The sequence below is a fragment of the Acomys minous genome, assembly GCF_964271855.1.
Source record: "Acomys minous genome assembly, chromosome: 9".
NCBI classification, from domain to species: domain Eukaryota; kingdom Metazoa; phylum Chordata; class Mammalia; order Rodentia; family Muridae; genus Acomys; species Acomys minous.
The window spans coordinates 115,185,718-115,202,711 of NC_140490.1; the positions used below are offsets into that span (position 1 = coordinate 115,185,718).

Sequence of the window (16,994 nt, forward strand, 5' to 3'; positions counted from 1 at the left end):
GATTACTGCACAATCTCCCGGGAGCCCTCTCCTCACTATCCAAGAAAGCACATGACAACATACAACAGCAAGACTGTCATTTCCCGATCTTGTTGTAATCACCTGCTTTTGGCTGAATATAATTTTTAATTTGCTGTTCATGGCACTCACTTTTAAGCATTATTAAGCATTTATTACATTTCTCAGAATCAAGGTGATGCCAATCTAATGGGAATTTTGGAAGCTCCTGGAGATCCTTCCTGCCAGCCAGTGATCAAGCATAACACCCCATGAAACCATATCGCCTGTGTGCAGGCGACTTAGGAAGCTGTGGATGTGTGATAATAAAACAGCTGGAGCATATGAGAACATGGAAAACGTTGGCAGATAAAGAAACACCCTGATAAAGAACCCACTACAGTTTAGCCAAATAGAAAATATTTCCAAGGACATATAAGAAATGCCTGGCATTGGGGGGGGGGGGGTTGTTTGTTTGTTTGTTTGTTTTGTTTTGGTAAAATTATGCTTCAAGAATTCATGAAGTTGGAGAGAGGGCTCAGCAGTTAGGAGCATTTGGTGCTCTTGCAGAGGACCAGGTTCAAGTCCCAGCATCCACCTTGTGGCTCACAACTGTACGTAGCTCCAATTTAAGGAGCTCCATTGCCGCCTCCTGACCTCTATGGACACTGCATGCAGATACATATATGCAAACAAGGCATTAACACACATAAAATAAGGTAAATAAATGTAACAAAAAACCGGAGGACAGACTATTAAGTGAAATAAGCCAAACACAGAGAAGTAAGAAGCACATGTTGGAAGGCATATCTAGAAAAATTTTTAAAAAGCCAACTTGAAAGCAAAGAAGCCTTGATGAAGACAAAATGGATTTTGTCAGTATACACAACTTACTGGTACTGTACTAATGTTTGAAAATCACACTGAACCCAGCTAATGTGCATAATTAACACACAATCAGTAATTTAAAAATAATCACAGTAATATATGTATATCAGTATTCTAAATTTATCTCTCATTAAAACATAATGATTCTTCAATGTATGAGGTTTTATTTGCTTTGTTCAATTTTAATTTAATTTTTTGGTTTCTTCATAATTTCATACATGAATACTGTATTTACATTATTTCTATACCTTCCTCTCCCTCCTCCAACTCCAACAATATATATTTATGAATATATATATATATACATTCATGCACACATGATGAGATTCCATTTAGTGTTTCTCATATATATATATACATATATATATATATATATACACACATGTGTATATGGAAAATGCAACTAGGGGCATTGGGATTCCAATAAGCTTCCTGGTCACTTCCGATGATCCTTATACACGCTTCACTTTTCACGCAATGGTTTCTTTTTCCTGGTTTTCTCAATACAGCTTCCTGGGCCCCATCTAGACACTGTCACCTGGACACTTGCGGGCATAATTTTCACCAGGGAAGAAAACAACATATGAAAACCCCAAAAGACACGATCGTCTAAACATGACTGAATACAAAGACACTTCTCTGGTTAGGTAACCTAAGGAGTGAATGGGCCAAAATACTTTCAAGGGCATGGACATAACGGTGTGATGACATCTTCCATTGAGAGAAACCGGCAAATCTCTGTAGCAGCTTAACCTCCAGCTGAGTTATGCCAGGTTCTGTAGGTTCAAATGGTCTAGCATCAGGCAACTGGAGGGGTGCGGGCCATGACTGTTAAGCCACACCAGAGAATAAACAGCAAGGCACAGACATTCTCAACTACCCCCTCAGGCCAAGCAGGTAAAGAGCATTTGTGAGCACATATTTTATTTGCCTCTGCAAATGGATTTCGCGCACATGAATTTTCGTAAATGAGTCTATGGCCCCTAAGGAACTTTTATATGGTAGCAAACAAAATTGTTGGTTTTGTTTTGTTCGCGTTGTTAATATTGGTGCTTCCTTTACAAGAGACATAATGAAAATAAACCACTGGCCCCTAAGGCACCTCGGGAGAGGGGAGATTTAACTCCTGGAAACTGTGTGGTTTTATTTGTCCTGTGCACCATAGGTCAGGGATTCATGCCATTTTCTCCCCTAGCAGGAGGTCCTCACCACGACAGAGGGGAAATTTTCATCTGCAAAAACTAGCACGGGATTAAATATCAATAGCAACAATGTGGACTTGGCGTCCGTCAACACACTCATGGCCAACGTGCATGTGGAGGTTAAGCTCCAAGACCACAACACAGAGGAGACCTAACACTCGCAAGTCATCACCAGCAGGCGGCCACCTCAGACCTCTGACATGCTGACACCCACAGCTGGATTTCCTTAGAGTCTAACTTCAACCTGGTTTGTCTTGACCAGGCTAGCAAAAATTAAATGCCGCCAACTGCGGCCACAGCCTTTTTTTTTTTTTTTGGTAGTGGATGAAGAACAATAGTTAATTTGACAGTTCATGGCCTTAAACAAGTTCACAATAGCACTTGTTTATCATCTGTCCATTTAACTGAAACAGTAGCAACAATATGGCAGATATATAACATAAACTATGCCCATTTTATAGAAAACTGACTACAAATATCCCCAGTATATGGTTGAGAAAAACGAGGCCAAACAATTCATATGTGGTGTAGCAAGAACTCAGAACTGGCAAACCCAGCTCTATAGATCCCATTCTCTCGCCTTCCCCCTCCCCCTCCCCCTCCCCCCTCCCCCTCCCCTCCCCCTCCCCCCTCCCCCTCCCCCTCTTCCTCTCCCCTCTTCCCCTCCTCCCCCTACCTCGCTCAGGGTCTCATATAGTCCAGGCCAGTGTCAAACCCTTCTATAGCTGAGGATGAATTCAACTTCTGATCTCCTTCCTCCTCTTCCTCCTCCTCCTCCTCCTCCTCCTCCTCCTCCTCCTCCTCCTCCTCTCCTGTGCAGTTTACAGAGTTCTGGGACTCAAACCCCAGGCTCTGTACATTGTAGGCAAGAACTCTGCCAACTAAGCAACATCACTAGCCCCACAACTCACTCTTTTTTTTTTTTTTTTAGATTTACTTATTATTTTATTATGTGTGTCCCTGAGTATATGTACAAACACCACATGTGTGCAAGTACATGCAAGGACAGAAGAGGGTGTCAGATCCCCTGGGACTGGAGTTGCAAGGCGGTTGGTTGGCAGCTACCTGGTGTTGGTGCCAGGCATCAAACAGGACGGCTCCTTCATAACCAATACACCTCAGAGCAAGATGAATATCCAACATGTACCCAGACTGGGGCTTGGCTTTCTGTTTCCAGGATTGCAAAACTGAAGACTAAAAAGGATGCTGTTTGAAAAGCAGGGGACCCACAGCCTAGTACCATATACTCTGTGTAGCTGACTCCCTCCCTCCAGGTATATAAAATGAATGAAATCTCATCACTCCCCTGCAGGGTTAGGAATAGGTCTGGAAATAACAAAACAGCCCCCATTCCATATAAATCCTTTCAAGTCTCGGACAGGACTGCTGGAAGTAATTTGAATCCTTCGAGCTCATGGAAATCATTTTAAGGTAAAAATATCCCTGCCTCTTTCGCTGTGAAACACATTAGAATCTGGCGCAGCCTCTGTCCCTGACAGTGAGTGATACAGGACCACACTGAGTTAATGTTTTCCACAGCTGTGAGAGCCATGCAAGAATCAGACAACATCCCACCGCGGCATTCACACACACCTAAAAACCCACCAAGCACCCCCAGAAAATGGAAAAGCAAAACCTTTTCTCCAAATCGATCTCCCCTTTTGTCTTTCCTTGCAGTTCTCAGGCTACCTTCCTTTTAGTCATTTAGCTAAACCTCAGGTAGTGGGAAATACTTGGCATGAAAATGATTCTCCCATAAAGCCTAGCGTCATTTCAGTACTTGCAGGAACTGTGCACTTGAAATAGGCTGAGACATCAGTAAAGGGCAGACTTTTCACTCTGTACTGTGGAGAGTTTAAAAGCCCAGGTCATTTACTTGCAGTGGCTCTTCTCACCCTGCGTGAGGTACCACCTAAGTCAAATGGAAGTCACTGTGCAATTATAAAGAGAGAGAGAGAGAGAGAGAGAGAGAGAGAGAGAGAGAGAGAGAGAGAGAGAGAGAGAGAGGTGGCCTGGTGGGCAAAGACATTTAGATTCTAGGAAAGAAGCATTCTTGAGCCTCTAATGTGGCCCTCCCTCAGAAATGAGCCTTGTCATCAGGGAAATGACCCCAGAACTACAAATATTTGGGTTTGTTCTACTTTTCAATTTACCGCTCCATTTCAGAGAAATTAAAGCATCAACAACTAGTGTTTATGCAGAAGGCAAAAGGACCCAAACAGCCACATATATCTCAGTTTCATTCAAAACCTGGGAAAGCAAATCAATGAAGGATAATGGAAGGGGATAAAATTAGCCCAGGCAAGGAAGAAACACATCTTTGCTCCGAAGGTGACTCTTCTCAAAACAAGGGGGGGGGGGGGGCGGGGTAGAAAGAGAAAGGGAAAAGTTAAAACTTTTCCTCACATCAAAGCATAGTCCACTACCCATCAAGGTGACCACTTGCCAAGTAAAACTTACCGAGAACATCATTACTTAAAGACTAAAATCTTGCAGCCCCCAAATCAAGTCGGTCCCTATGCTTCCTAGCTTTCTATTTGCTATGTTTCCAATTAAGATTCCGCTATCTAAAAACGGGGAAAGCGGCACTCACGACTCCGGCTCCTAATGTGTTCTTTTAAGCTATGGTCTGAAACCAAGCAGGATCCATAAATCATGCCTCCTCTCGCATGAAATGAGAAATGCTAGGGTCAACTGAAATTTCTGGAAAAGGTGGAGTGGTGGAGCCACCCCACTTTTTTTTTTTTTCCTCCCTGCAAGTTGCAATAATTGCAGGTGCCTCTTAGGAATGAACTCTCCAGTGCAGACACAAAGCTAAACTGTCAGAGCTACCTGGAAAGAGAAAGCCCAGGATGCAGACACCTGAGTCCCTGCCCTAACTGCTCCTGGCCTAGAAACTAACCTTTCTTTGCCTCTGATGATCTTTCCTTTTGAAACTGCTGACTGCCCCCTGCTGAACTGTGTAGTGAATGAGATTTCAAAGCCCTGAGACGGGGAAAGGAAAAGCCGGCCTGGAAGTCCGGGTCTGTTCATCCCAGAACCCATTGCTCTGTGTTTATGCACCCAGCCGAGCACTCACAACTCCCTGTGTGTATTAGTGAGCTTCGTTTTGATACCCCACTAGTATTTGATGGCGCGGGAAAGGAAGAGGGCATAGTGAACACGTCCCCTCTGCTCTGCTCCGGGTAGGAGGTTAGAGTCACCAACACTCTGCACTAAAAGAAAAACTTTTCCCTCCCTCTCCCCAGGGCAGCAGAGCGCCTTGTGCACAGTTGCACCCAAATTCAATGCGCCGGCTCGGCTGCTGATTGCATTTATCAGACGTACTAGTCTCCATTTGGGTTGCTCTGTTTTAGGGTTTCTATTTTACTGAGTGCTTAGATACAGGGCAAGTCGCAAAGGGTGCCATTTTACAGATCAAAAAATAAGCATGAGATAAATGGGATAGCAGCTAGGGGCAAATCGCTGACTATTGCTTCTGAAGCCTTCCTCCCCCCACCCCACCCACCCAGAAGGCTTGGCTGTTGGGGGGCAGAGGGGCAGGTATCTCACAATCTAAGATAGATGAGGAAAATCGCTGCACAGGATTGGCTCATAGGGTAGAGCCAGATGTCTCCCGACTACCTATTAGAGACTGTGTAGCCAGGGCTGATTGGAATACTGACTGCATAAGGCTTAGAGTGAATTAAATTCTGACAAGAACTGTGCATTTCAACTGCGCTGAGACTTCTGTAAAGAAATAAATAACTTTTTAAAATACCAGATCACTTGCTTCTATTGCTATTGTTTTCAACATGTAGCTAGGTCAAGTGGAAGTTGCCACAGATACTTCTTTTAAAGAAAGAAAGAAAGAAAAATAAAAGGTGTGGCTTTCTGGGCAAAGACAGACATTTAAACTCTACAAAAGGCCAGGCGGTGGTGGCGCACACCTTTAATACCAGCACTTGGGAGGCGGAGGCAGGCTGATCTCTGTGAGTTCGAGGCCATCCTAATATATGGAGCGAGTTCCAGGATAGCTAGAGCTGTTACACAGAGAATCCCTGTCTCAAAAAATCAAAAAATAAAATTAAATTAAATAAATAAATTAACTCTACAAAATATTCCCCAAAAGGGCTGACCCCTCTCGGAAGCCATTCTAGACAGCCAGCATATTGCCCAGCATTGCAAAAACTTAAATTCTACTATTCAGTTTAGCGCTCCATTTCTGGGGACTTAAAATATCAATGCCTGGGGCTTGACCAGGTGATATGATCGGGCGTCTCATCGTTAGTAACTTTCTTGCTCTCTCTGAACCTGAGTCCCCTCATCTTCAAAACAAAATGTAATGATGGCATCTACCTCAAAGGCTTACGTGAGAGCTTAGAGGACAGAACATAAGCAGACTCGCTGGGAACTGAGTAGCAGGGGCCTGAACATTCCTGAGCATGCGCGCTGAGAAGCCAACCATGATGACCATCTCCCCATTGTTAGCCCGTCAGTAATGACTACAGTACTGCCCAGTCCCAAGCCAAACCCTACAACCTTATGCCAGCCTTGACTCACAGTTTTGAAGACGCAAGTTGAATGTGCATTTACAGGAAAGTAAAAGGTGTTTCTGCATGCAAACATGTTTTGTTTGTTTGTTGTTGGGGTTTTTTGAGTTGTTGGGGTTTTGGGGGGGTGTTGGTTTTTTCAGTTGATTGGTTGGCTGGTTTGGGGGTTTTTTGATTTGGTTTTAGGGAGGGTTGGTTTTTTTGGGGGGGGTTTTGTTGTTGGTTGGTTTGGGGTTTTGTTGTCATTGCTGTTGTTGTTTTGTTTTTGTTTTTTTGGGGGGTTAGGTTTTTTTTTGTTTTGTTTTGTTTTGGTTTGGTTTGGGTTTTTTTTGGTTTTTTTGACACAGGGTTTCTCTGTGTAGCCTTAGCTGCCCTGTACTCACTTTGTAGAACAGACTGGCCTCGAACTCACAGCAATCTACCTGCCTCTGCCTCCCAAGTGCTCAGACTAAAGGTGTGCACTACCACACCTAGCCTGTTTTGTTTTTTTAAACAAGCTCCAATAATCTAGGAAAGCAAGAGAGTGAAGTTCCTTAAGTCAACCACTTCAAAAGGTCATTTGCGTATTTTAGATGAGCTTACAATTGATTACGTAGAATCAAAGAACTATTAGCAATTTAACACAGGATAATAATAATAATAATGATCACAGATTCACTATTCCTTGAACCCTGATAGCAATTGAGAGTTCCCTCAAACATACAAGATAGAGATCACACCCAGTGTTTAAGATGAAAGTACTGAGTCCAAGAGATCACACTGCTCATGGCCACAGTCCTTGAAAGTGTTGGGTGGGAATTCAAACTCAATTCCGAAGAACTCCACATTCTACATGCTCGGACACACTCTCAATGACAGTGCACGACCTCTGCTGTCTCCGGGATCCTTTCTGCCCATGAAGCATTCTAATAACACATTAGCACTCACCATGACAGAGGGTCCAGAAGAAATGGATTAGAAGCTATATGGATGTGCTACCAACCCCCCAAAAAATGGTCCCCATAGAACCTGACCTTTAGCCCTCCCACTCTCGAGGTTGATCTGTGTAGCCAAAAGAATCTTGCCAGGATGACAGTGTATCACTCCCAAGACTAGGTTACAGACGGCACCATGGAACCGGGAGGTGGTACAGCTGGTGCAGGCCTAGCTAGAGATTAGGAGGTTCAAAATTTCAAGGTTAGGTTAAGACAGTTGTTATCAAGCCCTGATACTCAAGACAACCTGAGTAAGAGCCCTGAGATCCACGTGGCAGAGTAGTGAAAGGAGAGAACTGATTCCGATGAGTTATTCTCTGACCTCCACACACAAACCGTAGCACACCTATGCCATACATAATAATCATACATGTACAACACAAATATAATTTAAATTTAAATTTTTTTTAAATTAAAAAAAGGTCACCCTTCGCGACATAGTAAGTTTAAGGCTAGCCTGGGCTTCATGAGACCCTGTCAGTCTAAATAAAAATAACAATAATAGTTTCTTAAAAAGACACTGCAAAATAAAAAATAAAAATAAAAAGACACCTCACATTTTAACTCACTCCCTCACTTGGAGCGCTTGATTTGAGGGCTGTCAACTGCAACACCATGAAGATGTCCAGGCGGTCGGGTAGACAGGTCACATTGTAGGAAACTGACATCTCCAGCCAACTGCCCTGCAGTAACCATGCTAGAAGCAGAGCCTCCAGCCCTACGGGGCCTTTGGATAACTACAGGTCTGTCTAAAACCCTGCTCTAGAGCCACCCAGCGAAGCTATGTCCTAATTCTTAGCACTTACAGTTGTGCAGGACAACAAATGCCTGTTGTTTTAAGCCCCTAGATGTGGTAGCAGGGTGATTTATCATGCAAAAAAAATCACACAGAATCCAAGACATAAAGAAAACCCTAGTCAGGGCTGGAGAGATGGCTCAGAGGTTAAGAGCACTGACTACTCTTCCAGAGGTCCTAAGTTCAATTCCCAGCAACCACATGGTGGCTCTCGGCCACCTATAATGTGATCTAATGCCCTCTTCTGGCCTGCAGGTGTACAGGCAGAGCACTGTATACATAATAATAAATAAATCTTCTTTTTAAAAAAAAAAAAAAAAAAGAAGGAAAACTGTAGTCAAGGGTAATAGAGAAAGAGAGCAAACAAGCAGAACTAAAAGGGTTTGGCCGCCTGCGGCTGACGGGAGGCTTGGAGCTGTGGAAGCTAGCCGCTCCTACCAGCCCGTCCTCCCAGGAGATCCTGAGCAGCATCCTACAAGATGATTCTATGCTGACATCTCTCATCAGCTCAGTGACCCTATAATGTAGCACCAGAGTTGTTTCCATTTTTCAGGAGGGAAACTGAGGCAGAAATATCCTGAACAATGTGTCCAGACTAATCATAGATGAACAATAAACCTGGGATTCCCTCTCAAAAAAAGAAAGAAAGAAAGAAAGAATGGCAAGACACAGCTACCGCCTGCAAAGTGGTGCAGGTCTGTGTAAATCCCATGACTTTGGCTGACTTCTCAAAGTGTTATAACGATGAAGCAAGCACATTATACAGCAATGCCCTATTTGCTTCATTTAATCATCAAAATACTCCCAGACGAAAGGCAACAGTTTTTTTTTTAATCTCCATTTTGTAGAGGAGGAAATTTAAGCTAAGAAATGGAAGAGATCAGGCAATGGTGGCACATGCCTTCAATCCCAAAACCCAGGAGACAAAAGCTAGTAGATCTGTGAGTAGAGAGGCCAGCCTGGTCTACAGTAGAAGAGAGTTTCAGGACAGCCAGGGATCCATGGAGAGAGAACCTGTCTCAGAAAAAGAGGGGGTGGCGGCAGGGGAGGGAGGAAGGAAGGAAGATGTAAGAAATTACAAGAGTCCTTAAACTTGCTGCTAAGGGTCTTATTGGGAAATGGGACAGGGGTTCCAACCTGAAATTAGGTCTGGAATTTCTGACATGCTAACCTCCTCCTGCTAACCTTACCTGGGGACATCAGCTGTCCACCAATTTACTTCTCAGATTCCCGGGGTGTGCGTGAGGGAGGTATTAAAAATAAAACAGCCTGAGCTTATGTGTCACCTCAATTTCAACCAGGAGGAATCACACTGATATCAAGGCAGCATCATACGACTGTTAGAGATAAAGTTAAGCAAACAACAGTGGTATAATTAAAGTCAGAGCTTGAGGCCCTCTTTCCCAGAGAACAAAATTGAAATAACTACCACCACCCCACCAAAAATATGATTTAATTAAATATGCATGCACATTGTTGAGGGATAATCATTAAACCAGCCTCCAAGGGGAAAAATGTATTTGCTGGTTAATTTAAAAAAAATAAAATAAAAGCTGTATTACTGATTTCTTCCCCAATCTCACTCCCCAACAATTCAGTGTAGAAATGTAACCAGGTTAATATGAAGATGCCGATGGCAGAAAGCCTGAAGGTTCAGATTCCATAGGAACTGCACCAACAAACCCACCATTTTCTTCTTCCTCCACATGCCATCTGCCTCCCACATACACTTCCATTTTCCTTGGGACCACAAGGGTCTGTTCCCACCACATCATTGAGGGACACCCCTCCCCGCTTTGCGCTAGATTTCTTTTATTTGAGTTGGAGAGGACACCGCGTGATTTGCATGTCAGAGGTTAGTACCACTGGGTCTTCACCCCCAGGTCTGCCGTGAGGAATAACACTTGAACTAATGACTGTTGCCTATGCTATTATTGGTGAGGCAATTAAGCCATGCAGACACTGAGCGGAGGGGCCTGTCTGCAGGCAGCTGCGGGCCTCTGGGTGATCAATCAAGTTTCTCAGCTGCACTGTCAATCAGCACCATGCCTGAGTGGCATCTATTGACGGTTCTCAGCATGCGGCCACTTTTTCCGCTCCCTCACCTCTTTGGAGTTCACGGTAATATGGACTTTGAGCCTGCTGTTTTTTCATCATAGAGTGGAATTTTTTCATTTTTCTCGGCTTGTGTTGATTCTCTCCCTCACCCCCACCCCCACCCCCACCCCGTTTATCCTTTCAAGACAATCATAAAAAACCAACAGTACTCAACACAAATGTCCCAGAGGGCTTCTTGGTTGTGGTTTTAATATATATTCTTCTGTATCTCATCTCTCTTTCTCCTTTAGACTCATCAGGCTACAGCCTGTGGTTCCTTCAACAACCTCAAAACACCTGTACCCCTCAAAACACCTGTACCCCTCAAAACATCTGTACTCCATTACTTTTGGCATTTCTGACCATGTACCTACTACTGCTCCCCAGAGACCAGGAAGTCCACTATCTATCTAATCACAAAGAGCAAATTGTTCTCCCCATGGCCGACAGCGCCTATTTTTACTTTTCATTGGATATTGACAGGTTATAATTGTGTGTGTTTGTGAGCTACAAGGCTATGCTCCGAATCACATTTGTGTCCTTTCCCTTTATTCCCTCTGTCAGCTCCTCCTCTTGACCAGTACTCCCCACTCCCATCCACCCCAGTGTTCCTAATTGTGACCTCAAACTCTTGGCAGGTCCCTCATAGGCTGACTTTTCAAGACTACCGTAATTTCAAACCATTTGCTCCCCAGGCCTGTACTCCCGGTTTGGGCCAAACCTGCTCAAATTACACTGAAGTGAGTTTATTTCAAGTAACTGGGGCATTAGCGCATCTCAACATTGTCCATTCGCAAAGCCATCAGCACTACAGACCACCTAGCTCGGTGAGAAACCAAATCTTCATTTTCTGTAAACAAAAAGGGAACCTTACCTGAGGCATGGAAGACTAAGGAAATAGTCAAGGCCCCTTTGGAATGCGCGTCTATACCCCTGCTCCACCTGGCTATAGCAGCTGTGGGAGCCCAAAAGCATGAGCCTATCAGGACACACACACACACACACACACACACACACAGGTACACACACATGTACACACACACGTACACACACACTTTCAGAAACATGCACACATGCACACTCAAATGCACACACACTCATGCACACATGCACACTCACATGCACACATGCACACACACACATACATACACATATGAGTGGGCTGTCCTTTATCCATCCTCAAACTCAGACAAACCACGGCATTACTAGTATGAGGGATTTCAATGTTAAAGTGAAATCTTTTGCTCTCTATTTTGCACAAGTCCTGGGGTCATGTTCTCCTGGTTCAACAGCCCATGAGTGACTTCTTCACTGTATCCACTCACAGGAAGCACCCAAGACAACTGCCAATTTGTTGCCAGTATCTTGACAGCTTCTCTCACACATAAAAAAACAAAACAAAACAAAAAAACAGGAGTATAATCTTTTTTTATGAAATCTCTCCACACACACAAAAAAAGAACTATTGTCAGCACAAAAATAATCAGTTTACCCAACAGTCTCTTAATGAACAAGCAAAGCATAGCAGGAAGACAGTAATAACAAGTGACACACTGAGCCCTGATCAGGGTCCAGGCATGGAGCCAAGCACAACACATACATCCTCTTTTTACATCCCAACTACACCCTGTCAGATAGAAACACTTCAAAGACAAGGGGCTTAAAGATACGGGGGAGGCAGCTCTCAGACCATCTAACTGCAGCTTGAAAGTGCTTGTCATTCCGCCTACACAGTCTGTCCCAGGAGGAGGTTGTGACGTTTCTGGATTGCAGAACTCTCTGGGGTGAACACTCTTGCATCGGCTCTATACCTCACCAATCAGTGCCCTGATAGAACATGACCTCCCATGTTATAGGAGAAAGAAGCCTCTCTCATGCTCCCCAGGACAGCAGAGCGGGTTCTGTGAGTCTCATGAGAGTGTGAAGGCTGTCTCTATGAAGTGGTGAGTGGGCAGCTCCCTGCCTCGCTCAGAGTCCTGTACTCGGTTTTAACAGTTGAGCGCTTTGGGCCTAAACTCTCCCCTCAGCACTCCAAAGTCAAACCAGGCCCTGAGATGCTCCACTCTTAGCCAGTCTTTCTCCACTCAACACGAAACCCCCACCTGTTCCAGACACTGCGTTCTACTTTAGACACAGTCCCGAGTCACCCTTTTAGCCTCGGGGAGGTAACAGAAGCAAAAAGTCGTTCACACTTTGACACCTCACCTTTGCCCTCTCTTTTCCAGATACACTTCCGTCAAGCCGATGTCTCTCTTATCCGGGCTCCTTGGGACATATTTTTCTCTAAGAGGAAAGACTGACTGGCATTGAGCTCTTATCCCATCCTGGTCAGATCATGCCGCAAAGGATGAGCTCCCCACGTCCCCTCAAGGATCTACGATCGGATTCCACGAAGACAGTCTGTAAGTCAGTGAGTGCCTAGCTCAGGGTCCACAGCCACTCACGGAGCTTTCAGTCCATCAGAGTCTTCTCTTGCCTATCTGACTGGGCTACCCTGGGACAGAGGATTTGAGAGCAGTGTCAGGGCAACACAGATGGTGAGATTGGGCTTGGGCCACGGCAAGTCATGTGTCGATGTCAAAAGTCACAGCATGGGGGACAGAGTAGACACTGTAGAAAAGCATACACCAGGCAGTTCTAGTTTTTGTAACTATGGTGTCCATGAGGATGATGGCAAAAGGATGAAGGTTGCTGTGGCCTTAGGACCAGGAAGGGACAGGTTTCAGAGTAGGAAGGGAAGTTGGGAATGAACAAAGAAGGGAAGGAGAGGGCTGGAGAGATGGCTCAGAGGTTAAGAGCACTGGCTGCTCTTCCGAGAGTCCTGAGTTCAATTCCCAGCAACCACATGGTGGCTCACAATCATCTATAATGAGATCTGGTGCCCTCTTCTGGAGTGCAGGCATGCATGCGGCAGAGCACTGTATACTTAATAAATAAATCTTTATAAATAAAAAAAAAGAAAGGAGGGAAAGAAGAGGGGTGGAGGGCAGAAGGAAAGAACTAGAAAAAGAGCAACGCTGATGCTCTCTATAGTACACATAACATCCTAAATCCTCAGCAATAACTTTGCCTCCTGTAGCCAGTTAGACTCCTTAACTAGTCTCAACTAGAGTAAGAAAAAGATCTTTCCCCTCTCAGGCATGAATTTACATTTTGTTCAAAAGACAAACTTCATATTTCTGATCATACACCAGGAAACAGGAAAGTGGTAGTCTGAAAGTTCCACCAGTGAGAACGGAAGTCTGCCTGAGTCACCCCATTTCTCCAGGCAAACCATACTGCAAACATGCTGCCAGTCACACACACTGCCACCAACCCTGACAGCCATCCGTGATGCACTGCGCAGCCCTCACCCGTCCTCCTCTCAGCCCTGCTTTGTGAGGAGGAAACTCCTCCATCATCCCAAATGGACCTTGTAGGGCCTTTTCCTTTCCATGGAAAGCAAACATGTTTTGTGTCTACGCTGGCTGCTCGCAGCGGTCCTTTGCCCATTCTTGCCTAATTTCTCTCCTTTTATTGGGAAAATTGGGCACTGAGATGGGACATTGAGCCCGGTCTCCCAGCCTCGCAGAGTGAGTAGTTACTGCCCCCTTTGCCTTAACGGAGCTGCAGATGCAATGGTGTCAACGTGGCACCTGGCATGTGGCCCGCAGGTCTCATTATTTCACAGCTATGCCCAGATGTCAAGCATCAGCGCTGGCGTCTGAAGCCAAGGGAGTTGGAGAGTGTTTGAAATGGGGTCTGTCTTCCGCAAGAGGTAAAGCGAAGAGAGAACAGGTCTGTTTAACACAGCGTGTGTTTTTCCTAGCTAGCCATTGATGAGAGAGAGTTATGCAGTACTTACTATTTATAACCCATGGCCACATCCACAAAATACTTCCTCCTCTGTCGATAGACATTGTCCTTAAATCCCTTAAACAGAAAAGAGATTAAGCCATTTAACAAAGTGCCGGAAAAATTAGCTGCAGAAGGCCTAAAAGAAAATCACTGTGGTGTTTATTGAGTTGTTCAATTCAAATGCAAATCTTATCCTCAGATGACCCGACTTGATGGCACAAACAAAAGCAAACGTGAGCTGTACTTATAGTAAAGCCCCTTTCAATTCGGGTCTACCAGTTTGGGGTGTGTGGGAACTCGGCCAGAGTTTACCTTCCCGCCAGGCAGGCTGCGTGGCTTAGTTAAGCAAATTAATATTTTGCACAGTGTCTTTTGGTTCTCAAGTATCATGTAAAAGTGATTGATCGTAATAATAAGCTCATCTTAGCCCACCTCATTAAAACAGGTCATCTTAGCACATTTAAGCTAATTTTAATCACTGCGAGTAAATAACTAATACGTGTTAACATTTATTAAAGACTTGGTCACTCTGAGTAGTTATCAAATCCCCAAATTGGCATGAAGTAAAGAGGTTTTGCTGTACTTTATGACCACATCGTGCAACCCTCGGAAAAGCCTCATCTACAAGGGCAAGCTAATGCCATTCATTCCGCGGAGGAACTCTCAGTCTAATGTGTCCAAACCAACTGCAGGATTTTGATCGAAAATATAAAATAATAATTCAAAAAAAATTTTATCTAGCCTCATCCACTTGGGAAATTAAACACTGAGCCTGTCTTTTTTTTTTTTTTCCCAGTTCACATGAGAGGAGTTCTGGGTTTACTCAGTGATCTGTCTTCATGGCAACAGGGCCTCTCACATTCCGTTTCTTTTCATCCAAAGACAACCAATTCTTTCTGGACTTGTTTCTTCAGGCCGTCAAAAGGCCAGAGGAAACTGTGTCTGCTTCTTCCTTGTATACACCTGTGCCACCATGAATGACCAGGAAGCAGAGGCCGCAAACCACAGTACACAAGCAAGAGTGTAAGCCTCATAATAGTCAACAGTAAAAGAGGTGTCCAATGGGGTCTAAGCTATCGAAGAAGTGATATAAACATTTCTGCAAGGTGGGATGTTCAAAAGAAACCCAGATTCAGAAAGAAAAAAAACAAAAAACAAAAAAAACAGGCCAGCTCTCTTGTCTAACTGGAAGAGAATGGGTCTCAAAGAATCTTCCTTCACAAGGCTGTGTGTCCGACATAACTGAAGAAAGACCTTTCTTTTTGAAATAATGAAAGAGTAATGGAGGAGCGAAAGGGGGGAAAAACCCTCCTCAGATCACTTAAGACTCTGTAAAAATGAGGTACCCCACACACAGTGAGCAGCACTTTCCCCCTTGCGCTTAGTATTCACATTGTTCAAACTAAGGCTCTTGGGCTGGCTGGTAAAAGCCTAAAACGCCTGTAGACAAAGCTTGTGACACATTTACAAATGGGTCTTTGGCCTAAGTTTTGAAAGGTCCCCTGCTGCACAGGACAGACAGAATCACGCTGCAAAGCAGGCTCTTCACTCAGTGGTAAAAGCAGGCTACATGGGGCGGGAAGGCTGAAGAAACTCCAAGCACATTCACGATTCAAGATGAAAGAAGAGGCCGTGAAAAGCGGGAAAAGGCTCCCATGCAAACCCCAGCATCTGCTCCCTGGTGCCTGCCAGGCTGGGCACCATGCTAACTGCATCATAATCTGCTGGACATCCAGAAGAATCGCGAGGCTCTCCGCCCCGGCAAACACCTGCAACCTTTTCCAGGGATGCAGGAGAGGTTTGCTCATCACGCCTCATTAGCCTTGAGTGGCAGTGATTACACAAATGTCGCGGAGGATCCGGAGCTTCCTGGACTCGTCCGCAGACTGGCGAGGGTAGGGCAGCTGTGAGCTGCGACAGCCGTTCCAGGCTCATCGCAGTTTTGGCCATCCATTCTGAACTGAGGCCAGGGACTGGGTACCAGATTAAAATACAAGACGCCCAGTTAAATTTCAATTTTCAGATCAATGACAAATTTTTCCAATTTTACTGGGCAGCCTTATATATTTATATGTTAAAAAAAAAAATCTGGTGACCCTGGTACCCAGAGAGAGAGCTTCCTGTACAGCCCCACCTCCAAATTAAATCTAAATGAACTAAGGACCCAGCTTGAACCCTAATATGCCCAGTTTAATTTATGCTGCCACTCAAGCAGGCATCTCCAACAGCTCAAAGCTAGTGTGATATGAGAACCCCTTGGGGAGTTTTAATCACACTTCAAACCTGGCCACTTCCCCAGAGGTTCTGATGTGAGCTCTGAAGAGTAAAGACATCTCTCCCACACTTGGAGCACATCAGATTCTTCCGAAGATCCCTTCCCACACAGACTCCCCAATTTGTTGGTGGGGAGGCTCCCTCCCTGGGCTCTCTGGGGAGCACCTTGAGGTTGCATTTTTTTTTATAAAGTGTCCGAAGAGCAGACCTTGATCCACGCCTCGGAAAACTCTCCCAGGCTAGGCCCTGGCAAGTCAAACACATGGTCCCATATCATCCTGTGTGAGCCTCAACTGCGAACTCTCGAGAAATACAGAATCTCTCACCCTTGGGAGTCACTGTCCTCACACCCTCGGGAGTCGCTGTCCTCACACCCTCGGGAGTCGCTGTCCTCACA

At 44.8% G+C, this 16,994-nt stretch overlaps 1 protein-coding gene and 1 long non-coding RNA gene across 2 annotated transcripts in view; one reads left to right on the forward strand and one right to left on the reverse strand.

Annotated features, from left to right (window-relative positions):
* TPH2 (tryptophan hydroxylase 2) overlaps window positions 1-16,994 on the reverse strand; it is a 112,598-nt gene that overhangs the window by 75,657 nt on the left and 19,947 nt on the right. The window contains exon 6 of the mRNA XM_084795156.1: window positions 14,331-14,398. Coding sequence (XP_084651282.1) covers window positions 14,331-14,398 — 68 coding nt within the window. The remainder of the gene's footprint in view (window positions 1-14,330; window positions 14,399-16,994) is intronic.
* LOC311604932 lies at window positions 11,157-15,683 on the forward strand. Its single transcript, XR_014781749.1, has 3 exons — window positions 11,157-11,313; window positions 12,712-12,888; window positions 15,120-15,683. It is a non-coding gene; the product is annotated as an uncharacterized lncRNA (long non-coding RNA).